This window comes from Rutidosis leptorrhynchoides, chromosome 9, assembly GCF_046630445.1.
Source record: "Rutidosis leptorrhynchoides isolate AG116_Rl617_1_P2 chromosome 9, CSIRO_AGI_Rlap_v1, whole genome shotgun sequence".
NCBI lineage: Eukaryota > Viridiplantae > Streptophyta > Magnoliopsida > Asterales > Asteraceae > Rutidosis > Rutidosis leptorrhynchoides.
Window position 1 is genome coordinate 63,578,080 of NC_092341.1, and position 26,519 is coordinate 63,604,598.

Consider the following 26,519-nt stretch of genomic DNA (forward strand, 5'->3'; position numbering starts at 1 on the left):
TCTATTGTTCCGTATGGGAAAAATCTTTTGACTATGAATAGTCCAGACCATCTTGATTTCAACTTTCTAGGAAATAGCTTGAATCGTGAATTGATAATAAGAACTCTATCTCCTTCCTTAAATTCTTTTGAACTTCTGATTCTTTTATCATGCCATTTCTTCGTCCTTTCCTTATAGATTAACAAATTTTCATATGCATCATGTCTTACTTCTTCTAATTCGTTTAGTTGACTTAATCGTAGATGTCCGGCTTCATGTAAATCAAGATTACATGTCTTCAAAGCCCAAAATACTTTGTGCTCAATTTCTACTGAAAGGTGACATGCTTTTCTGTAAACGAGTTTAAAAGGTGTGGTTCCAATTGGAGTTTTGTAGGCTGTTCTAAAAGCCCAGAGTGCATCCTCCAATTTCATGGACCATTCCTTCGGATTTGATCCTACAGTTTTCTCTAGAATACGTTTTAAAGCTCGATTAGTATTTTCAACTTGTCCACTTGTTTGTGGATGATAAGCGGTGGAGATTTTATGAGTTACTCCATATCTTTTGAGAACTTTCTCAAGTTGATTATTACAAAAATGAGTACCCCGATCACTTATTAAAGCTTTCGGTGTTCCGAACCTTGTAAAAAGACGTTTTAAGAAGTTGACTACAACTCGTGCATCATTAGTTGAGAGAACTTGTGCTTCCGCCTATTTAGATACATAATCAATGGCAACGAGAATGTAGAGATTATTATGAGATTTTGGAAATGGTATAACGACCCTCATTTTTCCATTTTATATTTTTCCTTGTTAAATGCCCAAACAATATAATTAAACTAAACGATTAAACTTTAATCAATAATTGTTAAGCGTTTAAAAATTATAAAACGTATAATTAACTTTGTGTGATAAACGACAAGTTAATAAAAGATAAAAAAGGGTTAATAAACCTTTGTGAACAAAATAAATAACCTTAAACTTTGTACATTTAAATAATTAAACTTGGATAATTAGGGAACCATTTAAGCTAAACAAAAGTACAAGGTTTAAAACGAAAATGTTCCACCTCCCTTCACAAAACCCTAGCCGAATTTAGGGCAAGGGAAAAGACCCTTTTGCCCCTCCAAATTTCGGCTCCCTTAAGCCTCTTTACCCCCTCTTCAAGTTTAACTTGTTCCCTAAGTAAACCTAACCCTAACCCTAATTCTAGAATAATTCTAACACTCCTATAAATAGAGGCCTAACCTAAACCTTTTCATTGTACCAAATCACAACAACAATTCTCTCCCAAAAATCTCTCTCCCTCCCTCTTGTTTTCTGCCAAAACCGAAACTATCATCATCATTACCATCGAAAATCATCAACAATCTTCAAGGGTTTTCCAAGTGATCTTCAAGCGTTCTTCGTGTTCTCCAAGAATCTTCAAGGTGTTCTTCAAATTTTTCAAGGCTTTGATCTTCAATCTTCACCGTGTTCATCTTTTCTTTGTTAGTCATCTTCGAATCTTCAAAGGTATAAACATAAACCCTAAACTATTTACCTAAACTTTGTTCAATTCATATTCATGATTATAACTCATTCATAAACATAAATATAAACACACATAGATCTATATATACATGAAAAAGAAAAAAAAAATATATGTATGTATGTCGACTAGAAAAAAAATAGAAAAAGGAAAGTTTGATCTTTAAAACTTAGAAGATTAGATAAAGATTTGTTTGTGTTTAATTAAGGAAACAAAATAACTAAATATATATAAATATACATATCGACATATATATATATATATATATATATATATATATATATATATATATATATATATATATATATATATATATATATATATATATATATGCATGTAAAAATATATTTATATATATACATATATATACGAGTTATATATACATATACATATTAAAACCCTAAACCCTAATTACACCTAAACTATATTACTTTAATTAAAACCCTAACACTACTTTTAACCCTAATCATTACTACATTAATTAAAACCCTAAACCTAACCCTAATTATTAAAAACCCTAATTTATTAAACCCTAATTTATTAAATCCTAGGACATTAATTAAACCCTAGACATTTATTACAAACCCTAATTATTAAAATACTACTTTAATTAATTAACCCTAATTAATTAATGAAACCCTAATATTACTTATACTATTATTTAACATATATACCCTATTACTATAACTAACACTTATAACCTACTACTTATATTATAACACATAAAAACATTTTTGGATATGTATTAGAGATGTATAGATCTTTGAACTTTCTTGACGAATGGTTTCTACGAAACTCTAGGCGGAAGGGTTTGGATTTTCCGATTTAAAGGATCCTATAGCTCAAGCCCCTAGACCTAAAATGGCCATTCGAACGGAAAGGGGTGATTGGAAGCTTATCTAGTACGGCAAGTATCCTAAAATGGAAAACACTCTTAAAGTAGAAACTTTCTAGTTATAGAAACTTACTAAAATAAGGAACCTACTAAAAGTGAAAACATTCTAAAAATAGAAACTTACTAGGAAAGAAAACTTAGTAAAACGAACTATACTTAAAACACTATCATACTTAAACATCTACTTAAACTTGGGCAAAAACACTTACTACTCTTAAATGTCAATAGGTTGACTTTTCTGCTCACTCATCCAACTTTTTATTCCGAGGAATAACTCTCTCTCTCTACTTACTAAGGTGAACTTCATAGCCCCACTTTCTATTGTGCACAACTTATTTACTTTTACTTGAGGTGAGACACATGCTGTTTTTACATTTTACAATTTAGACACAAGTACCAAACTGTTAAACTATGCTATACCCAGCTATGTCTGACTAAGTCCCTACAATGATATTTTTAATTGCTCGTTGATTGCATGCTTAATTATTGGGGGTAGGCCTATCGGGAGTAACGTCCCCGATACATTTGACTAAGTCATTGTATTACTTAATAATGAAATTAAACCGACAAGTATAAACTACAACTTGTCTTTGGGGCAAACTTGAACGTTTAGTCTAAATATCACGCACTGGCATAACTTTTTGATCCTGCGAGATCAACTTTAAAGATCTTTGTGATCTCCTTTAACAACTAAAGATCTGTGTGATCTACTTATGAAAACAAAAATCTTGTGGTCTAAAAACAACGATAACTACTTTTGTTAAACCTATGATTTCACTCAACCTTTTTTGGTTGACACTTTAGCATGTTTTATCTTAGGTGCTGTTTGATTTAAGCTTTCTTTCTTACTGCTTATGTGATACTACTTGGACATAGGATCAAGAGATATCGCATTATTTACTTTTGCATTTGAACATTTACATTATTGTTACTTTCATCATTGTAACGACATTTCATTTTCCGCTGCGTACTCTCAATAAAGATAATTTTATCATTTAGTATTGTTCTCGTTTATTATAATATGTTGGTTTGTTTGATATTAGTAACGTTTCTTCCAGAACCTATCTGGAGGACGTTGCAGAGTGGTATCAGAGCATAACCAGGCTGTTATAGAGAACCAGGATTGAATTTTTATGTGTGCCTTACTTGCTAGCTAGGGTGCCTTAGCAATCTAGAAAACTATAACCTTTCCTGCCTTAGACTTTAAAGCACTTAGGATTTCCTTTAATCTTAAAACTTATGCTTTAACATCCTTATCCTAAAAACTAATCATATCTCTTTCCTAATGACTAGGATGTCAAGCTTTAACAGAATAAACGAAACTACTCTTTTCAAACCAAGCGAAATAATGAATCTTTTCAAGCCAACCAAAAAAGATACTGCAAGTTCATCCACTGAAAGACCAGTCCAAAGCCCACCTTATGGCTATGGTGGTCCTTCCTCACCAAATACTAGCCTAAATACTATTCTAAATTCACATGGGCCTTCTGAATACTATCTAACTCCGAGAAGTAAAGGCAAGGAGAAACGTCTTGAAGAAACCGGCCCGTCAAAGAAAAGATCCCGAACCCCTTCCTACGATGAGGTTGATGCCAAGTACGAGATCATGAATCTGCAAAAAACTACCGATGGCCTAATTCGCCATATTGCAAGGATCAATATTCAAATGAAGGAAAAAGACCTAGCGATCAAGAAGCTCATGGAGGAAAATGCTGAGCTAAAGAAAGAGATAAAGATGGTGAAGTATGAAAGTGATAGAAATGCCCGATGGGGGAAGCAGTCCCTCTCCTACCTAAGAGAAGATGTTGACCTTAGATTGAAGATAGAGGAAAACTGCGTGAATAATCAACTTTCTATAAGGGACCACAAGTACCATGTAATCAACGATGGTGTTTCTAATCTTTATGATAATCTCGAGTTCCTGCATGAGAAACAAAAGGCGAAGAATGAGAAAGTTGAGAAGTTTATGAAGAAGGTTGAGGACGAGAAGAAGAAATATGAAGACTACTTCAATCTTAATATTTCTTAGTTATTTTTCCAATTTCTTATTTATGTAAAGGCTATGCCTTAAACTATTCCTATTTCCAACTCGTGTAATAAAGGCTTATTTAATGCCTCATTCATAATAAAAAGCGTTTCGTTTATATCATATTCATCTTTATCTCGCTCAAAATTTTTCAAAACTTATGACCTATCGGATTTATCAAACTCTATACACCCTTATGTAGTGAAGAATCATGGTTCGTCCAACTGCACCAACCCTTACCACGATGTTTCTCGTCTGACTACGTCCATTTCCTAACTTTCACAACTTCCATAACTTTCAAAGATATGAAAGTTGACCAAGTCTATAAAGACTACAACTTAAAACTAGCCAACCATAGCTCGACAAGTTCGTAACTGTTCTCATAGATGACATTTCGATCTGCTCCAAGAGTGAGAAAGAACATGAGCAACATTTGCAAATTCATTCTTGAACTCTTAAGAAAAAGAACTACTCTAAAACTTTTCCAAGAGAAAGTTTTGGCTTAAAACAGACATATTGTTGATCCAGCTAAGATTACTGCTATCCTTAAAATCATAATTGATCACATATCCTGACCTCATGGGGTGATATTGAAATGGAAATATGAATTAGTGAAATATAATGACGGTGGCCAACGTGATTATATTACGATAATTCATAAAGATATTCCAATATCATTACATATGGAATAGAAAGTAAATCAAGGAAAATTCTCAAGCTATCTGCTCAAAACCCAAATGCAAGGGCATGAAGGGTGAAAAATGATCATCTCAATATTTGTAGATATACGAAAAACTCATCAAACTATCTATCTATCTCATACTCATTTAACAACCTGGATGTGAACAGTCTTACGTTCATTTATCCTAAATGAATATCTCCTGATCATTGATACTTAATTATCACTTGTTACATCCAAATCCTCTCTGCTATTACACTTTTGGTGTAAATTTTCATATGACTTTCAAAAACCCATATCATTTGGACCCTCAAACGTCGATATCACAAACACCATGTTCGCTATTACATTTTCTATGTCGAGGTGGTAAATTTGAAGAATAGAATCTCCATACATGTATCGTTTTGACTATCATAGTCAAGAAACTTCTGCACTCGTGCATTTACTTATAGTAGACAACTTGGCACCATGCAAGTAATGGTGTCATACTCAAACCATAATCGATCATTGTCAACTCGAATATCAAAGGTGAAATACACTATCTCAAGTTGTGGCTTGAGCTAAACTCATCACATCTGAAAAACTGCTGTAACAATTGAAATGATTCCATCATACTTTAACGTATCCTCCTCTCGGGCCAATTAAGGCTGAATTCAAACGATCATTACATAGTTGAAAGTCACTGCGTTAGTATTTATTTATACTTGTCTATGCGACTGCCAGATTATTCATGCCGAGTTCTCGAACTCTCACTATCACTCGAACGACTCAAAGTTGCAAATCTTATTTGAAGTTCTTTCATATATAACTCTAAATCCGAGGGATTTACTCAATTGATGATGATCACATTATCATCCTTCTTACTTCAATGCTAACATTCTGAGTCCAAAGACTCATGCCCTGATAAAAGTCAATTCATTAATTTCACTACCTCAAAACAATTATTTCACAATTATCCCCTGGAATTTTTAAATCTTCAATTAATTTTTCTCAAGCAAATAAACTCTTAAATACAAGTACCCAGTTTTTCCAAAGATTTCTTACACGAGTCCTTATTTTTAAACTATCTCGGAATTTATAAAAATGATTTTTCACTTATGCGATTTATAAAATCTTATACATAAATTTAACTTTACGTACTTTGACTAGTACATATCAAATTATACTTTCGCTTCTACAAATCTCCACTTTGATTAAATCAAAATTACTTTACGTAACCCTAGTTTTACTATGGACATCATTTCGTCACCTTCTCTAAAATTACATTCACTAATTATATAAACACTTTCGCATTTTTATCAAGTTACCTTTGTTTTATCAAATTAAACATTCTTTTAATCAACTATTTTTTCGTATTGTTCAAATTATTTCACGTAAAATAGTACGTGTTGTACGTAACTCAAGTTTTACTAATAGCTCCGTTTCGTTTATATTACATCAAACATCGCAACTTTTTGAAAATTCCTTTGGTTGTTATTAAAACTTTCGTATTATTCTCCAATGTATTTGGATCACCTTTATTCTCATTCTCCGTGCAAGCACGAAACATATCTCTCTACAAACGTCATCTCTTCCTTGCTGTGTTAGTCATTAAGAAGTTTCTACTTCCGGTATTTCACGGCTAAACCACGACGCTCTCGTAAACATTAAATCTATGATCTTTCGAACAAGGAAGCAGAGGTTCCTTCATGATAGAAACAATATATTATAGACAATGATTCACATCTATTCGAATCCGTGTTTAAACTCGTAAGTAAATCATAGACTGACTCGCCATTTGTGCGAAAACACTTTTCCTACTCTAAAGGAGTTACCCTAAACATTTATGAGGACACTCTACCCATTTCTTCCTTCTTGGATTACAACTAGATGATACTCTAGTCAAATTTTAAATTATGGTTCGACATAAAACTAAAACCATAAATCTTAAAGCTACATCCTGAAACTATTACTAACGGCAAGTTCTCATGTATACTGAACGATTTCTTTCATTAAATCCTGAGGACAATGAACCCTCAACTAACATCTCATTTGTCTATTAGACATCACTTGAAAACTAAAGGTATTATGGTTACCATTCGAAACTTGAAGCTGGTATTATCTCCAACAAACACCAGCCACACATCAAACTACGTAACTGAAATCTCTACGTACTTCATTCTATTTATCTGCCCTACTATTATGGCATGAACACTCAAGACTTTAATGAGCTCAACGACACATTTAATGCTGGTATAGCATCATCTTTCCTTTTAAAGGAAAACTAGTCAAACGACACTCTTGTTATTCCTTGGAAAATCTCCACATTTAATGCACTTTGTAAACGACCTATTAAGGTTAAGGATCATGAGATCAAACGTGTAAATAAAATAATATACTTATTGTTAACACTCATTGGAGTTCAAGAAAGGGCCCCGATTGTACCATTGAACGTGAAAATCAAACTCTATTGTTAAAATCCATTGGGATTCGCGTAGCAGCCCTAATTTACATGGGAACGCAGAAACCAAATGATACGGAAATACTTCCATCTCTTCTCAACTGCTGATGCAAATGAGAGCTCTACTTAAAACTTCGGGACGAAGTTTCTAATAACAGGGAGGTACTATAACGACCCTCATTTTTCCATTTTATATTTTTCCTTGTTAAATGCCCAAACAATATAATTAAACTTAACGATTAAACTTTAATCAATAATTGTTAAGCGTTTAAAAATTATAAAACGTATAATTAACTTTGTGTGATAAACGACAAGTTAATAAAAGATAAAAAAAGGGTTAATAAACCTTTGTGAACAAAATAAATAACCTTAAACTTTGTACATTTAAATAATTAAACTTGGATAATTAGGGAACCATTTAAGCTAAACAAAAGTACAAGGTTTAAAACGAAAATGTTCCACCTCCCTTCACAAAACCCTAGCCGAATTTAGGGCAAGGGAAAAGACCCTTTTGCCCCTCCAAATTTTGGCTCCCTTAAGCCTCTTTACCCCCTCTTCAAGTTTAACTTGTTCCCTAAGTAAACCTAACCCTAACCCTAATTCTAGAATAATCCTAACACTCCTATAAATAGAGGCCTAACCTAAACATTTTCATTGTACCAAATCACAACAACAATTCTCTCCCAAAAATCTCTCTCCCTCCCTCTTGTTTTCGGCCAAAACCGAAACCATCATCATCATTACCATCGAAAATCATCAACAATCTTCAAGGGTTTTCCAAGTGATCTTCAAGCGTTCTTCGTGTCTCCAAGAATCTTCAAGGTGTTCTTCAAGTTTTTCAAGGCTTTGATCTTCAATCTTCATCGTGTTCATCTTTTCTTTGTTAGTCATCTTCGAATCTTCAAAGGTATAAACATAAACCCTAAACTATTGACCTAATCTTTGATTTTGTTCAATTCATATTCATTATTATAACTCATTCATAAACATAAACATAAACACACCTAGATCTATATATACATGAAAAAGAAAAAAAAATATATGTATGTATGTATGTCGACTAGAAAAAAAAAGAAAGGAAAGTTTGATCTTTAAAACCTAGAAGATTAGATAAAGATTTGTTTGTGTTTAATTAAGGAAACAAAATAACTACATATATATACATATACATATCGACATATATATATATATATATATATATATATATATATATATATATATATATATATATATATATATATAATATACGAGTTATATATACATATACATATTAAAACCCTAAACCCTAATTACACCTAAACTATATTACTTTAATTAAAACCCTAACACTACTTTTAACCCTAATCATTACATAATCCTTACTACATTAATTAAAATCCTAAACCTAACCCTAATTATTAAAAACCCTAATTTATTAAACCCTAATTTATTAAACCCTAGGACATTAATTAAACCCTAGACATTTATTACAAACCCTAATCATTAAAATACTACTTTAATTAATTAACCCTAATTAATTAATGAAACCCTAATATTACTTATACTATTATTTAACATATATACCCTATTACTATAACTAACACTTATAACCTACTACTTATATTATAACACATAAAAACATTTTTGGATATGTATTAGAGATGTATAGATCTTCGAACTTTCTTGACGAATGGTTTCTACGAAACTCTAGGCGGAAGAGTTTGGATTTTTCGATTTAAAGGATCCTATAGCTCAAGTCCCTAGACCTGAAATGGCCATTCGAAGGGAAAGGGGTGATTGGAAGCTTATCTAGTACGGCAAGTATCCTAAAATGGAAAACACTCTTAAAGTAGAAACTTTCTAGTTATAGAAACTTACTAAAATAAGGAACCTACTAAAAGTGGAAACTTTCTAAAAATAGAAACTTACTAGGAAAGGAAACTTAGTAAAACGAACTATACTTAAAACACTATCATACTTAAACATCTACTTAAACTTGGGCAAAAACACTTACCACTCTTAAATGTCAATAGGTTAACTTTTCTGCTCACTCATCCAACTTTTTATTCCGAGGAATAACTCTCTCTCTCTCTCTCTCTCTCTCTCTCTCTCTCTCTAAATACTAAGGTGAAATTCATAGCCCCACTTTCTATTGTGCACAACTTATTTACTTTTACTTGGGGTGAGACACATGCTGTTTTTACATTTTACAATTTAGACACAAGTACCAAACTATTAAACTATGCTATACCCGGCTATGTCCGACTAAGTCCCTACAGTGATATTTTTAATTGCTCGTTGATTGCATGCTTAATTATTGGGGGTAGGCCTATCGGGAGTAACGTCCCCGATACATTTGACTAAGTCATTGTATTACTTAATAATGAAATTAAACCGACAAGTATAAACTACAATTTGTCTTTGGGGCAAACTTGAATGTTTAGTCTAAATATCACGCACTGGCATAACTTTTTGATCCTGCGAGATCAACTCTAAAGATCTTTGTGATCTCCTTTAACAACTAAAGATCTGTGTGACCTACTTATGAAAACAAAAATCTTGTGGTATAAAAACAACGATAACTACTTTTGTTAAACCTATGATTTCATTCAACCTTTTTTGGTTGACACTTTAGCATGTTTTGTCTCAGGTGCTGTTTGATTCAAGCTTTCTTTCTTACTGCTTATGAGATGCTACTTGGACATAGGATCAAGATATATCGCATTATTTACTTTTGCATTTGAACATTTACATTATTATTACTTTCATCATTGTAACGACATTTCATTTTCCGCTGCGTACTCTCAATAAAGATAATTTTATCATTTAGTATTGTTCTCGTTTATTATAATATGTTGGTTTGTTTGATATTAGTAACGTTTCTTCCAGACCCTATCTGGAGGACGTTACAGAGTGGTATCAGAGCATAACCATGCTGTTATAGAGAACCAGGATTGCATTTTTATGTGTGCCTTACTTGCTAGCTATGGTGCCTTAGCAATCTAGGAAACTATAACCTTTCCTGCCTTAGACTTTAAAGCACTTAGGATTTCCTTTAATCTTAAAACTTATGCTTTGACATCCTTATCCTAAAAACTAATCATATCTCTTTCCTAATGACTAGGATGTCAAGATTTAACCGAACAAACGAAACTACTCTTTTCAAACCAAGCGAAATAATGAATCTTTTCAAGCCAACCGAAAAAGATACTGCAAGTTCATCCACTGAAAGACCAGTCCAAAGCCCACCTTATGGCTATGGTGGTCCTTCCTCACCAAATACTTGCCCAAATACTATTCTAAATTCACATGGGTCTTCTGAATACTATCCAACTCCGAGAAGTAAAGGCAAGGAGAAACGTCTTGAAGAAACTGGCCCGTCAAAGAAAAGATCCCGAACCCCTTCCTACGATGATGTTGATGCCAAGTACGAGATCACGAATCTGCGAAAAACTACCGATGGCCTAATTCGCCATATTGCAAGGATCAATGTTCAAATGAAGGAAAAAGACCTAGCGATCAAGAAGCTCATGGAGGAAAATGCTGAGCTAAAGAAAGAGATAAAGATGGTGAAGTATGAAAGTGATAGAAATGCCCGATGGGGGAAGCAGTCCCTCTCCTATTTAAGAGAAGATGTTGACCTTAGATTGAAGATGGAGGAAAACCGCGTGAATAATCAACTTTCTATAAGGGACCACAAGTACCATGTAATCAACGATGGTGTTTCTAATCTTTATGATAATCTCGAGTTCCAGCATGAGAAACAAAAGGCGAAGAATGAGAAAGTTGAGAAGTTTATGAAGAAGGTTGAGGACGAGAAGAAGAAATATGAAGACTACTTCAATCTTAATATTTCCTAGTTATTTTTCCAATTTCTTATTTATGTAAAGGCTATGCCTTAAACTATTCCTATTTCCAACTCGTGTAATAAAGGCTTATTTAATGCCTCATTCATAATAAAAAGCGTTTCGTTTATATCATATTCATCTTTATCTCGCTCAAAATTTTTCAAAACTTATGACCTATCGGATTTATCAAACTCTATACACCCTTATGTAGTGAAGAATCATGGTTCGTCCAACTGCACCAACCCTTACCACGATGTTTCTCGTCTGACTACGTCCATTTCCTAGCTTTCACAACTTCCATAACTTTCAAAGATATGAAAGTTGACCAAGTCTATAAAGACTGCAACTTAAAACTAGCCAACCATAGCTCGACAAGTTCGTAACTGTTCTCATGGATGACATTTCGATCTGCTCTAAGAGTGAGAAAGAACATGAGCAACATTTGCAAATTCATTCTTGAACTCTTAAGAAAAAGAACAACTCTAAAACTTTTCCAAGTGCAAGTTTTGGCTTAAAACCGACATATTGTTGATCCTGCTAAGATTACTGCTATCCTTAAAATCATCATTAATCACATATCCTGACCTCATGGGGTGATATTGAAATGGAAATATGAATTAGTGAAATATAATGACGGTGGTTATATTACGATAATTCATAAAGATATTCCAATATCATTACATATGGAATAGAAAGTAAATCAAGGAAAATTCTCAAGCTATCTACTCAAAACCCAAATGCAAGGGCATGAAGGGTGAAAAATTATCATCTCAATATTTGTAGATATACGAAAAACTCATCAAACTATCTATCTATCTCATACTAATTTAACAACCTGGATGTGAACAATCTTACATTCATTTATCCTAAATGAATATCTCCTGATAATTGATACTTAATTATCACTTGTTACATCCAAATCCTCTCTGCTATTACACTTTTGGTGTAAATTTTCATATGACTTTCAAAAACCCATATCATTTGGACCCTCAAACGTCGATATCACAAACACCATGTTCGCTATTACATTTTCTATGTCGAGGTGGTAAATTTGAAGAATAGAATCTCCATACGTGTATCGTTTTGACTATCATAGTCAAGAAACTTCTGCACTCATGCATTTACTTATAGTAGACAACTTGGCACCATGCAAGTAATGGTGTCATACTCAAACCATAATCGATCATTGTCAACTCGAATATTAAAGGTGAAATACACTATCTCAAGTTATGGCTTGAGCTAAACTCATCACATCTGAAAAACTGCTGTAACAATTGAAATGATTCCATCATACTTTAACGTATCCTCCTCTCGGGCCAATTAAGGCTGAATTCAAACGATCATTACATAGTTGAAAGTCACTGCATTAGTATTTATTTATACTTGTCTATGCGACTGCCAGATTATTCATGCCGAGTTCTCGAACTCTCACTATCACTCGAACGACTCAAAGTTGCAAATCTTATTTGAAGTTCTTTCATATATAACTCTAAATCCGAGGGATTTACTCAATTGATGATGATCACATTATCATCCTTCTTACTTCAATGCTAACATTCTGAGTCCAAAGACTCATGCCCTGATAAAAGTCAATTCATTAATTTCACTACCTCGAAACAATTATTTCACATTTATCCCCTGGAATTTTTAAATCTTCAATCAATTTTTCTCAAGCAAATAAACTCTTAAATACAAGTACCCTGTTTTTCCAAAGATTTCTTACACGAGTCCTTATTTTAAACTATCTCGGAATTTATAAAAATGATTTTTCACTTATGCGATTTATAAAATCTTATACATAAATTTAACTTTACGTACTTTGACTAGTACATATCAAATTATACTTTCGCTTCTACAAATCTCCACTTTGATTAAATCAAAATTACTTTACGTAACCCTAGTTTTACTATGGACATCATTTCATCACCTTCTCTAAAATTACATTCACTAATTATATAAACACTTTCGCATTTTTATCAAGTTACCTTTGTTTTATCAAATTAAACATTCTTTTAATCAACTATTTTTTCGTATTGTTCAAATTATTTCACGTAAAATAGTACGTGTTGTACATAATTCAAGTTTTACTAATAGCCCCGTTTCGTTTATATTACATCAAACATCGCAACTTTTTGAAAATTCCTTTGGTTGTTATTAAAACTTTCGTATTATTCTCCAATGTATTTGGATCACCTTTATTCTCATTCTCCGTGCAAGCACGAAACATATCTCTCTACAAACGTCATCTCTTCCTTGCTGTGTTAGTCATTAAGAAGTTTCTACTTCCGGTATTTCACGGCTAAACCACGACGCTCTCGTAAACATTAAATCTATGATCTTTCGAACAAGGAAGCAGAGGTTCCTTCATGATAGAAACAATATATTATAGACAATGATTCACATTTATTCGAATCCGTGTTTAAACTCGTAAGTAAATCATAGACTGACTCGCCATTTGTGCGAAAACACTTTTCCTACTCTAAAGGAGTTACCCTAAACATTTATGAGGACACTCTACCCATTTCTTCCTTCTTGGAATACAACTAGATGATACTCTAGTCAAATTTTAAATTATGGTTCGACATAAAACTAAAACCATAAATCTTAAAGCTACATCCTGAAACTATTACTAACGGCAAGTTCTCATGTATACTGAACGATTTCTTTCATTAAATCATGAGGACAATGAACCCTCAAATAACATCTCATTTGTCTATTAGACATCACTTGAAAACTAAAGATATTATGGTTACCATTCGAAACTTGAAGCTGGTATTATCTCCAACAAACATCAGCCACACATCAAACTACGTAACTGAAATCTCTACGTACTTCATTCTATTTATCTGCCCTACTATTATGGCATGAACACTCAAGACTTTAATGAGCTCAACGACACATTTAATGCTGGTATAGCATCATCTTTCCTTTTAAAGGAAAACTAGTCACACGACACTCTTGTTATTCCTTGGAAAATCTTCGCATTTAATGCACTTTGTAAACGACCTATTAAGGTTAAGGATCATGAGATCAAACGTGTAAATAAAATAATATACTTATTGTTAACACTCATTGGAGTTCAAGAAAGGGCCCCGATTGTACCAGGGAATGTGAAAATCAAACTCTATTGTTAAAATCCATTGGGATTCGCGTAGCAGCCCTAAATTACATGGGAACGCAAAAACCAAATGATACGGAAATACTTCCATCTCTTCTCAACTGCTGATGCAAACGAGAGCTCTACTTAAAACTTCGAGACGAAGTTTCTAATAACGGGGAGGTACTATAACGACCCTCATTTTTCCATTTTATATTGTTCCTTGTTAAATGCCCAAACAATATAATTAAACTTAACGATTAAACTTTAATCAATAATTGTTAAGCGTTTAAAAATTATAAAACGTATAATTAATTTTGTGTGATAAACGACAAGTTAATAAAAGATAAAAATAAAGGGTTAATAAACCTTTGTGAACAAAATAAATAACCTTAAACTTTGTACATTTAAACAATTAAACTTGGATAATTAGGGAAAGATTTAAGCAAAACAAAAGTACAAGGTTTAAAATGAAAATGTTCTACCTCCCTTCACAAAACCCTAGCCGAATTTAGGGCAAGGGAAAAGACCCTTTTGCCCCTCCAAATTTTAGCTCCCTTAAGCCTCTTTACCCCCTCTTCAAGTTTATCTTGTTCCCTAAGTAAACCTAACCCTAACCCTAATTCTAGAATAATCCTAACACTCCTATAAATAGAGGCCTAACCTAAACCTTTTCATTGTACCAAATCACAACAACAATTCTCTCCTAAAAATCTCTCTCCCTCCCTCTTGTTTTCGGCCAAAACCGAAACCATCATCATCATCACCATCGAAAATCATCAACAATCTTCAAGGGTTTTCCAAGTGATCTTCAAGCATTCTTCGTGTTCTTCAAGAATCTTCAAGGTGTTCTTCAAGTTTTTAAGGCTTTGATCTTCAATCTTCATCGTGTTCATCTTTTCTTTGTTAGTCATCTTCGAATCTTCAAAGGTATAAACATAAACCCTAAACTATTTACCTAATTTTTGATTTTGTTCAATTCATATTCATGATTATAACTCATTCATAAACATAAACATAAACACTCCTAGATCTATATATACATGAAAAAGAAAAAAAAAATATATGTATGTATGTATGTCGACTAGAAAAAAAGAAAGGAAAGTTTGATCTTTAAAACCTAGAAGATCAGATAAAGATTTGTTTGTGTTTAATTAAGGAAACAAAATAACTACATATATATACATATACATATCGATATATATATATATATATATATATATATATATATATATATATATATATACATACATATATATATATATATATACGAGTTATATATACATATACATATTAAAACCCTAAACCCTAATTACACCTAAAATATATTACTTTAATTAAAACCCTAACACTACTTTTAACCCTAATCATTACCTAATCATTACTTCATTAATTAAAACCCTAAACCTAACCCTAATTATTAAAAACCCTAATTTATTAAACCCTAATTTATTAAACCCTAGGACATTAATTAAACCCTAGACATTTATTACAAACCCTAATCATTAAAATACTACTTTAATTAATTAACCCTAATTAATTAATGAAACCCTAATATTACTTATACTATTATTTAACATATATACCCTATTACTATAACTAACACTTATAACCTACTACTTATATTATAACACATAAAAACATTTTTGGATATGTATTAGAGATGTATAGATCTTCGAACTTTCTTGACGAATGGTTTCTACGAAACTCTAGGCGGAAGAGTTTGGATTTTTCGATTTAAAGGATCCTATAGCTCAAGTCCCTAGACCTGAAATGGCCATTCGAAGGGAAAGGGGTGATTGGAAGCTTATCTAGTATGGCAAGTATCCTAAAATGGAAAACACTCTTAAAGTAGAAACTTTCTAGTTATAGAAACTTACTAAAATAAGGAACCTACTAAAAGTGGAAACTTTCTAAAAATAGAAACTTACTAGGAAAGGAAACTTAGTAAAACGAACTATACTTAAAATACTATCATACTTAAACATCTACTTAAACTTGGGCAAAAACACTTACTACTCTTAAATGTCAATAGGTTGACTTTTCTGCTCACTCATCCAACTTTTTATTCCGAGGAATAACTCTCTCTCTCTCTCTAAATACTAAGGTGAACTTCATAGCCCCACTTTCTATTGTGCACAACTTATTTACTTTTACTTGGGGTGAGACACATGCTGTTTTTACATTTTACAATCTAGACACAAGTACCAAACTGTTAAACTATGCTATACCCAGCTATGTCCGACTAAGTCCCTACAGTGATATTTTTAATTGCTCGTTGATTGCATGCTTAATTATTGGGGGTAGGCCTATTGGGAGTAACGTCCCCTATACATTTGACTAAGTCATTGTATTACTTAATAATGAAATTAAACCGATAAGTATAAACTACAACTTGTCTTTGGGGCAAACTTGAACGTTTAGTCTAAATATCACGCACTGGCATAACTTTTTGATCCTGCGAGATCAACTCTAAAGATCTTTGTGATCTCCTTTAACAACTAAAGATCTGTGTGATCTACTTATGAAAACGAAAATCTTGTGGTCTAAAAACAACGATAACTACTTTTGTTAAACCTATGATTTCACTCAACCTTTTTTGGTTGACACTTTAGCATGTTTTGTCTCAGGTGCTGTTTGATTCAAGCTTTCTTTCTTACTGCTTATGTGATGCTACTTAGACATAGGATCAAGAGATACACATTATTTACTTTTGCATTTGAACATTTACATTATTGTTACTTCCATCATTGTAACGACATTTCATTTTCCGCTGCGTACTCTCAATAAAGATAATTTTATCATTTAGTATTGTTCTTGTTTATTATAATATGGTGGTTTGTTTGATATTAGTAACATTTCTTCCAGACCCTATCTGGAGGACGTTACAAATGGACCCATAAAGTCAATACCCCAAAGGTCAAATACTTCACATACTTGAATGACATTTTGTGGCATTTCATCACGTTGACTTATTTTTACAGCCCTTTGACATGCATCACAGGATTTACAAAGAAGGTGTGAGTCTTTGAAAATTGTAGGAAATAGAATCCAGCATCGTAGACTTTCCTTGCTGTAAGTTGAGGCCTATAATTCCCTCCTGTTGGTCCTGTGTGACAATTGTTTAAGATTTGACTAGCTTCATCCCCGAATACACATCGGCTTATTATTCCATCGGGACAACTTTTAAACAAATGTGGATCTTCCCAGAAATAGTGTTTTATATCACTAAAGAATTTCTTTCGTTTTTGGTACGACAACCCTTTTTCAAGGAATCTACATACTAAGTAGTTTGCATAGTCTGCAAACCATGCAATTTCATTATAATCGATTTTCAATAGATATTCGTCAGGAAAGTTCTCTTGTTTGGCCGGTTCATTTAGAACTTCTAATTCGGAATTTTCAAGGCGAGAAAGATGATCAGCGGCGAGATTTTCTGCTCCCTTTTTGTCTCGAATTTCAATATCGAACTCTTATAAGAGTAAGATCCAACGGATTAATCGTGGTTTGGCATCTTGTTTTGAAAATAGGTATCTAAGAGCAGAATGGTCGGTATAGACCACCATTTTAGCTAGAACGAGATATGAATGAAATTTGTCAAAAGCAAAGACAATAGCAAGGAGTTCTTTTTCAGTAGTTGTATAGTTCGTTTGTGCTCCTTGTAATGTGTTACTACCGTAATAGATAGGTTGAAATCGTTTTTCAATCCTTTGACCTAAAATGGCTCCCATTGCAAAATTACTTGCATCGCACATGAGTTCAAATGGTAGATTTCAATTTGGAGTTATCATGATCGGCGCATTAGTGAGTTTTTCTTTAAGAATATTAAAAGATTTGATGCATTCATCTGAAAAGATGAATGGAGCATCCTTTTCTAGGAGTTTATTCATAGGAGTGGCAATTTTAGGAAAGTCTTTTATGAAACGTCGGTAAAAACCGGCATGCCCTAGAAAACTCCTAACTCCTCTAACATTGGTGGGATGTGGAAGTTTAGCAATTACATCTGCTTTAGCTCTATCCACTTCAATTCCTTCCTTTGAAATTTTATGACCAAGAACGATGCCTTCTCTAACCATGAAATGGCATTTCTCCCAATTAAGAACTAGATTTGATTGCTCGCATCTAATAAGCATTCGTTCAAGATTAACTAGAAATGTTTCAAAAGTATCACCGAAGACTGAAAAGTCATCCATGAAAACTTCCACGCATTCTTCTATCATGTCGTGAAAAATCGCCATCATGCACCTTTGAAAGGTTGCAGGGGCGTTGCATAGTCCAAATGGCATGTGTTTGTAAGCAAAAGTACCATAAGGGCACGTGAAGGTGGTTTTCTCTTGGTCTTCGGGTGCGATTGGAATTTGAAAGTATCCGGAGAAACCGTCAAGAAAACAATAGTAACTGTTTCCGGCTAATCTTTCCAACATTTGATTAATGAAAGGTAAAGGAAAGTGATCTTTTCTGGTAGCGTCATTTAATTTTCTATAATCAATACAAACACGCCATCCCGTTACAGTCCTATTAGGAATAAGCTTATCTTTTTCATTTGTGATGACAGTCATGCCACCCTTCTTAGGTACACATTGAACTGGGCTTACCCATGGACTATCAGAGATTGTATAAATTAAACCTGCATTTAGCAGTTTAATTATTTCTTTCTTAACAACATCTTGCATATTAGGATTTAGTCTTCGTTGGCGTTGCACATATGTTTTATGACCTTCTTCCATAAGAATTTTATGTGTGTAATACGAAGGACTTATGCCTTTAATGTCATGAATCTTCCATGTAATAGCTGGTTTATGAGCTTTTAGCACAGAAATGAGTTGAGATTTTTCATTTTCCGTAAGAGAAGATGATATTATTACAGGTAATTCAGATTCACCATGTAAATAAGCATATTCCAAATGGTTTGGAAGTGGCTTTAACTCTAATATCGGTGGTTCTTCTATCGATGATTTGTATCGATATCTGTCTTCCTCTTTTAGTACTTGAAGTTCTTCTTTTGTTGGTTCGTATTCATTAGCCATAAGTGTAGCTGACATTTCAGCTTCATCAATTGGTTCAGTTCCTTCTCCTAAAGAACATTCTCATGTTCCTTGTAATTCTGAAAATTCTTGTAACAATTCTGCATGTGAATCTATAGTTTGAATATAATAACATGTATCATCTGCAGATTGCGGTTGTTGCATGGCTCTATTAACAGAAAAGGTAACACTCTCGTCCTCTATACTTAAGGTCAATTTCTTACCAAACACGTCTATTATTGCTTTAGCCGTGTTTAAGAATGGTCTTCCTAATATGAGAGGAACTCGAGAATCTTCTTCCATGTCCAGAATAACAAAGTCTACTGGAAATACTAAAGTACCAACTTTAACTAGCATGTTTTCCATTATCCCTCTAGGATATTTTACTGATCGATCGGCTAGTTGTATGCTTATTCGTGTTGGTTTCAATTCTCCAAGGTCTAGTTTAGCCTATAATGAATATGGCATTAGATTTATACTAGCACATAAGTCTGCCAGTGCTTCTATTGAACTAAGACTACCCAAAAAATATGAAATTGTGAAACTTCCTGGATCAGAGAGTTTTTCTGGTAGCTTATTCAACAGCACTGCAGAACAATTAGCATTTATTGTAACAGCCGAGAGTTCTTCCATTTTCTTTCTATTCGTGATAAGATCTTTCAGGAATTTAGCATATCTTGGCATTCCTGAAATCACATCAATGAAAGGAAGATTGACATTTATTTGTTTAAACATATCCAAGAATTTGGATTGCTCGGCTTCAAGTCTTACTTTTCTCATTTTACTCGGGTAAGGAAGCGGTGGTTGGTATGGTTTAACATAAGGCTTTGCCTTAACTGTGTTATCTTCATTAACCTTTTTAACTACCGGTTCTTTTTCCTTATCTTGCTGAGATTGTGGTGCCTGTGTAGTAGGAATAGAGTCATCAGAAATTACAGGCATTTCAGGTGGTTTGAGTGTAATACCACTTCTTGTGGTAATGGCTTTAGCTGTTTTATTTTGGGAGTTATTATTTGTATCGCTAGGTAGACTCCCTGGTTTTCTTTCTCCAATTAATCTGGCTAGGTTACTCACTTCTTGTTCCAGATTTTGAATAGAAGCTTGTTGATTTCTAAATGCTTGAGCATTTAGTTCATTGGTTTGTTTCTGAGATGTGAAAAACTGCGTTTGAGATTCAACTAGCTTCGACATCATGTCTTCTAAATTTGGCTTTTTATCATCGGTTTGTGGTGGTTTATTTTGAAAAATAGGTCTTTGCTGGTTGTAAGTATTGTTAGATACTTGTTGATTACTAGGACCTTGTTGGTTGTTGTATGGAACATTTCGGTTATAATTCTGATTGTAGTTTGGTCTTGGCGGTTGATAATTATTCTGATAATTATTTCCAGGCCTTTGGTTCATGTATGAAACATTCTCTCTTTGTTCCATTGTTTGTTCAATGCTGAGATAATCTTTTGTCAAATGTGGTCCTCCACACTGCTCACAACTAATTCGTATTGCGTGAATATCCTTAGTCATCTTTTCCATTCGTCTCTCGAAAGCATCTAACTTTGCGGAAATGGAATCAAAGTCATGGCTAGAATCAGCTCTAGCCGCTTTAGATGATCTAACAATGTCTTTTTCTTGATGCCACTCATGTGAGTGGGAGGCTGTGTTATCAATAATTTTGTAAGCTTCAGTTGCGGTTTTCTTCATAATGGAACCAGTTGTTATGTCGATGTCTTTTCGTGTAGTAATGTCGCATCCTTGGTAGAATATTTGTACTATTTGATAAGTGTCTAAACCATGTTGAGGACATCCTCTCAACAACTTTCCGAATCTTGTCCATGCCTCATATAGAGTTTCATTTGGCTTCTGTGTGAACGTAACAATTTCTCCTTGAAGTCTCACGGCTTTGGATGCCGGAAAGAATCTTTTAAGAAATTTCTCAACTAAGACATCCCATGTATCAATCGCCCCTTCAGGTAACGATTCTAACCAATCTTTGGCTTCTCCCTTTTAAGTCCAGGGAAATAACATGAGATAGATTTGTTCATCCTCAACTTCTCTGTTTTTAAATAAAGTACAGATCCTATTAAAGGTACGGAGATCTTCGTTTGGATCTTCCTTCGGCGTACCACTAAATTGGCATTGATTAGTTACCATGTGTAGGATTTGTCCTTTGATTTCATAATCTGGCGCATTAATATCCGGTTGAGTAATTGCACGACCTTGGCCCGTGCGTGTGGCTCTCATTCGATCTTCCATACTTAGAGGTTCCTGATTTTCCATGATTGAAATTGTTTAATCTGAATCACTAGGGGATTCTGATTTAATGGTTTCTTCCTCGACAATATATGGATGAGTGATTTGTGGTTCAGGAGGAATAATTAGTGGTTCAGGATCTCTGAATTGTCCTTGAATATCCTCCGGGTTCTCAATTGTGAGGTCGGTTTCAAAAAATGGATTATCGAAAATTTGAATTGGAGTACTTGGTCGACTAGATGACGATTCTAAAGAAAAATCAATGGCGACAATATTTGCAAGATGTCTTGATCGAGTTACAGGTGGTGAACGTATGAAAGGTGGTGAACGTTTTGCTCGGTGCATTCACTGAATATCCTATTAGTTATAAAAAAAATAAAAAATTATATAAGTTATCAAATTAATAGACTTTTCTGATTTTGCCCACGTTTCGAATAGCCAATTGATGCAGCAGGTAGCCAAGACCCTTTAAATCGGAAGCCCACAACTCACCACTAACAAATCCAACTATTACTACGAACCAAAAAATTTTGGATGTCTATCAATTTAACCGCTTAAAATAATTTTTCGTCAAAATTTTGAAGATAAAATCTATGTCCTAAAAACTAGAGCGTCGAGAAATAAGAGGAAGAAAAAGAGTGCGTCGAAAAATGTCGAAAAATAATAATAAGAAAGTAAAGCGTCGAAACTTAAAAGTTTAAAAACTAAATATTAAAAATTGTGTCTAAAGGAATTAAAGCTTAAAAGGAATTCTATATCTAAAACAGCAATAACTTAATTAGACACTAAAATCTATTTAAAACTAAAGCGATAAGTGACGTTGTAAAATTCTAAAGCGCCTAAATCTTAATCTAAAGAAAAAGCACTTAAGGGATTTTACGGCAAAGCCTAAAAATCTAGAAATATAAATTAACTAAGGCAAAAACTAAGTTTAAAACTAATTACGAATGAAAAATATACAATATACGAATAAACGATTAAAAAGATATAAATATAAAAAGAAACTAAATTGATAAAAAATACAATTTTATAAAAATATTAATTTTATCTTAGTATTATATAAAAGTATTAATTTATGTAGTTAATAAAACTAATTAAATCTTAAAACTTAAAATACAAATTTAATTAAAACTAAAACTAATTAATATTTAATTAAAACCCTAAATAACTAATTAATAATAATAATAATAATAATAAACCGTAACCCTAATCCGTACGTCAGAGGTACCAGGTCTGTCACATCACCTCATGCGATTGTATGAGGTTGTGATCGAATTCCATGCGTTCGTATGGAGTTGGTTACCAGGCCTGGATTGATTGGGCTGCTATAGTTTCGGCCCGTATACTAATTTTAATTATTTTTTTTTTGAGTTTAATATATATAAAATATAAATATAAACTTATTAGTTTTATAAAAAATATTACTTATTAGTTTTATAATTGATAATGCTAAAAACGAACACATATTTCATAGCATTATCCTTCAAGAAAGACAAGCTTTTAGTTGCAATTGTTCTATTTACAAGTGATATTCGTTTAAAAAATAAAAGGTGAAGACAAAAGACAGATTCGACGATTTGAAGACGCAAACGACCAAAATGCTAAAGAGTACAAAGTACAATCCAAGTGGTTCAATTTATTGATGAGAAACGTCTCAAAATTACAAGAGTACAAGCCGCAAAATGCAAAGTACAAGATATTAAATCGTACGCAAGGACGTTCGAAAATCCGGAATCGGGACATGAACGAACTATCAACGCACGACGCAACGGAGCTAAAATTACAAGTCAACTATGCACACGAATATAATATAGTATATAAATAATTCTATAAATTATTTATATATTATATTTATATTAAAAACCGTCGGCAAATAAGAAAACAAAAGTACCTGAGCTGTAAAAGGGGGCCATGCGATCACATGGCCTGGAGGCACAAAAACCATGCGATCGCATGGCAGTAAAGTTGTGGTCAGGTCTATAAATTGCAACAAATTCTGGCCGATTTACACACACCATATCATATATCTTACTCTCTCTCAATATATTTATATTTATAATTTTAATTTTAATTTTAAGTTAATAATAATAAGGTTATAGTGGCGAATGTTTTAAGTTTGTAAGTCGAAATTCTGTCCTTGTAAAACTACGCGATTAATACTCATTGTAAGTTATGTTCAACCTTTTTAAATTAATGTCTCGTAGCTAAGTTATTATTATGCTTATTTAAATCGAAGTAATCGTGATGTTGGGCTAAATATTAAAGACGGGGTTATTGGACTTTGTACCATAATTGGGGTTTGGATAAAAGATCGACACTTATGGAAATTAGACTATGGGCTATTAATGGGCTTTATATTAACTAAATGATACCTCGTTAATTTAATATAAAGGTTACAATTTGACGTATCTATATATAACCACATACGCTTAATCGGGTACGGTGGGCGGGATATTTATAAATACGAATTATTGTTCATTTGACCGGACACGGGGATGGATTAATAGTCATTGGACTCATTAAAACAGGGGTGGATTACATTCAAGGGTAATTGGTGTAATTGTTAACAAAGTATTAAAACCTTGGATTACACGCAGTCGATAACCTGGTGTATTCATTAAACAAAGTATTAAGACCTTGTTACAGTTCGAATCCCCAATTAGTTGGAATATTTTACTTCGGATAATAAGATTAATTTGACGAAGACTCTCGCACTTTATAATTATGACCAATGGACTATTATGGACAAAACCAGATGGACATATCGAATAATTCAGGACAAAGGACAATTAACCCATGGTAATAAATTAAAATCAACACGTCGAATATCATGATTACGGAAGTTTAAATAAGCATAATTCCTTTAATTTATATCTCATCGCACTTTTATTTACTGTCATTTTATTTATTGAACTTTTAATTAGCGTACTTTTAATTATCGCATTTTTATTTATCGTCATTTACTTTACGCTTTAAATTAAGTTATATTTATATTTAATATTTTACATTAGGTTTTAATTGTGACTTAAGACATAAAATCGACAAACCGGTCATTGAACGGTAAAACCCCCTTTTAATAATAATACTACTTATATATATATATATATATATATATATATATATATATATATATATTTATATACAAATATAGTTTAAAATATAATATAGCATTAAATTTAGTTGTTTCCCTGTGGAACGAACGAGACTTACTAAAAACTACACTACTCTACGATTAGGTACACTGCTTATAAGTGTTGTAGCAAGGTTTAGGTATATCCATTCTATAAATAAATAAATAACTTGTGTAAAATTGTAGCGTATTTAATAGTATCTCGCAATAAAAATATAACTATTTCGTATACACCTCGCATAACATCAAGTATTTTTGGCGCCGCTGCCGGGGAACTTCAACAACGCCGAAAGCAAAACGCTATATATATATATATATATATATATATATATATATATATATATATATATATATATATATATATATATATATATATAATATTAGTTTTTAAGCTATTTTTGTAAAAATATAATTTTATATAAGTTTTAAAATACAAAAATATAAAAGAAAAATTATTTCTATTTAATTTAAAAAGTTTATATTTTTATTTTTCTTTTGTTAAAAATTAAAACTAATAAGTAATTTTTTAAAAAAATATAAGTTTTTATTACATATTTTTTTATATATAAATTTAAAAATAGAAAAAAATAAATTAAAAGTATTCGGGCCAAGTACTGTAGAAGCCCAAACAAACAGGCCTGAAATCCGAAGCCATGCGATCGCATGGTCCAGGAGCATAAAACTAATGCGACCGCATGAGGGCTTCTAACATGTCTGATACATGGTACGTTAGGATCAGGGTTAGTTTAATTTAATTATTATTATTATTATTAACCTAATTATGGTTATATTTAATATAATTAGTTTTTAGTTTTATTTAATTTGTATTTTTAAGTTTCAAATTAGTTTTATTATTTATAAAATTAATACTTTTATAAAATAATAATATAAAAATAATATTTTTATAAAATTGTAATTTTATCATTTTTTTAGTATTTTTATAAATTGTATTTTTTTTAAACATTTAATTTGTAATATTTATCGTTCGTAATTAGTTCGTAACTTAGTATTTTTCCGTAGTTAATTTATATTTCTATATTTTTAAGCTTTGCCGTAAAATTCCTTAAGTACTTTTTCTTTAGAATAAGATTTAGACGCTTTAGAATTTTACGACGTTACTTATCGCTTTAGTTTTAAATAAATTTTAGTGCCTATTAAGTTATTGCCGTTTTAGATATAGAATTCCTTTAAGCTTTAATACCTTTAGACGCAAATTTTTAATATTTAGTTTTTAGACTTTTAAGTTTCGACGCTTTACTTTCTTATTATTATTTTTTGACTTTTATTTTTCGACGCTTATTTTTTGACCTCTTATTTTTCGACGCGCTTTTCTTTTTCATTTCGACGCTCTAGTTTTTAGGACATAGATTATATCTTCTTTAAATTTCGACGAAAAAATTATTTTAAGCAGTTAAATTGATAGACATCCAAAATTTTCTGGTTCGTAGTAATAGTTGGATTTGTTAGTGGCGAGTTGTAAAGGGTCCTGGCTACCTGCTGCATCTATTGGCTATTCGAAACGTGGGTAAAATCAGAAAAGTCTATTAATTTGATAACTTATATAATTTTTATCTTTTATAACTAATAGGATATTCAGTGAATGCACCGAGCAAAACGTTCACCACCTTTCATACGTTCACCACCTGTA

At 32.3% G+C, this 26,519-nt stretch overlaps 1 protein-coding gene and 1 non-coding gene across 2 annotated transcripts in view; both read left to right on the top strand.

Moving 5' to 3' along the window:
• The first annotated feature begins 3,752 nt into the window (after positions 1–3,752).
• The window catches only part of LOC139868113 (uncharacterized), a 148,952-nt gene continuing 126,185 nt past the window's right edge, over positions 3,753–26,519 (top strand). The window contains exon 1 of the mRNA XM_071856448.1: positions 3,753–3,989. Coding sequence (XP_071712549.1) covers positions 3,753–3,989 — 237 coding nt within the window. The remainder of the gene's footprint in view (positions 3,990–26,519) is intronic.
• LOC139869756 (small nucleolar RNA R71) lies at positions 21,278–21,384 on the top strand. Its single transcript, XR_011766337.1, has one exon. It is a non-coding gene; the product is annotated as a small nucleolar RNA R71 (small nucleolar RNA).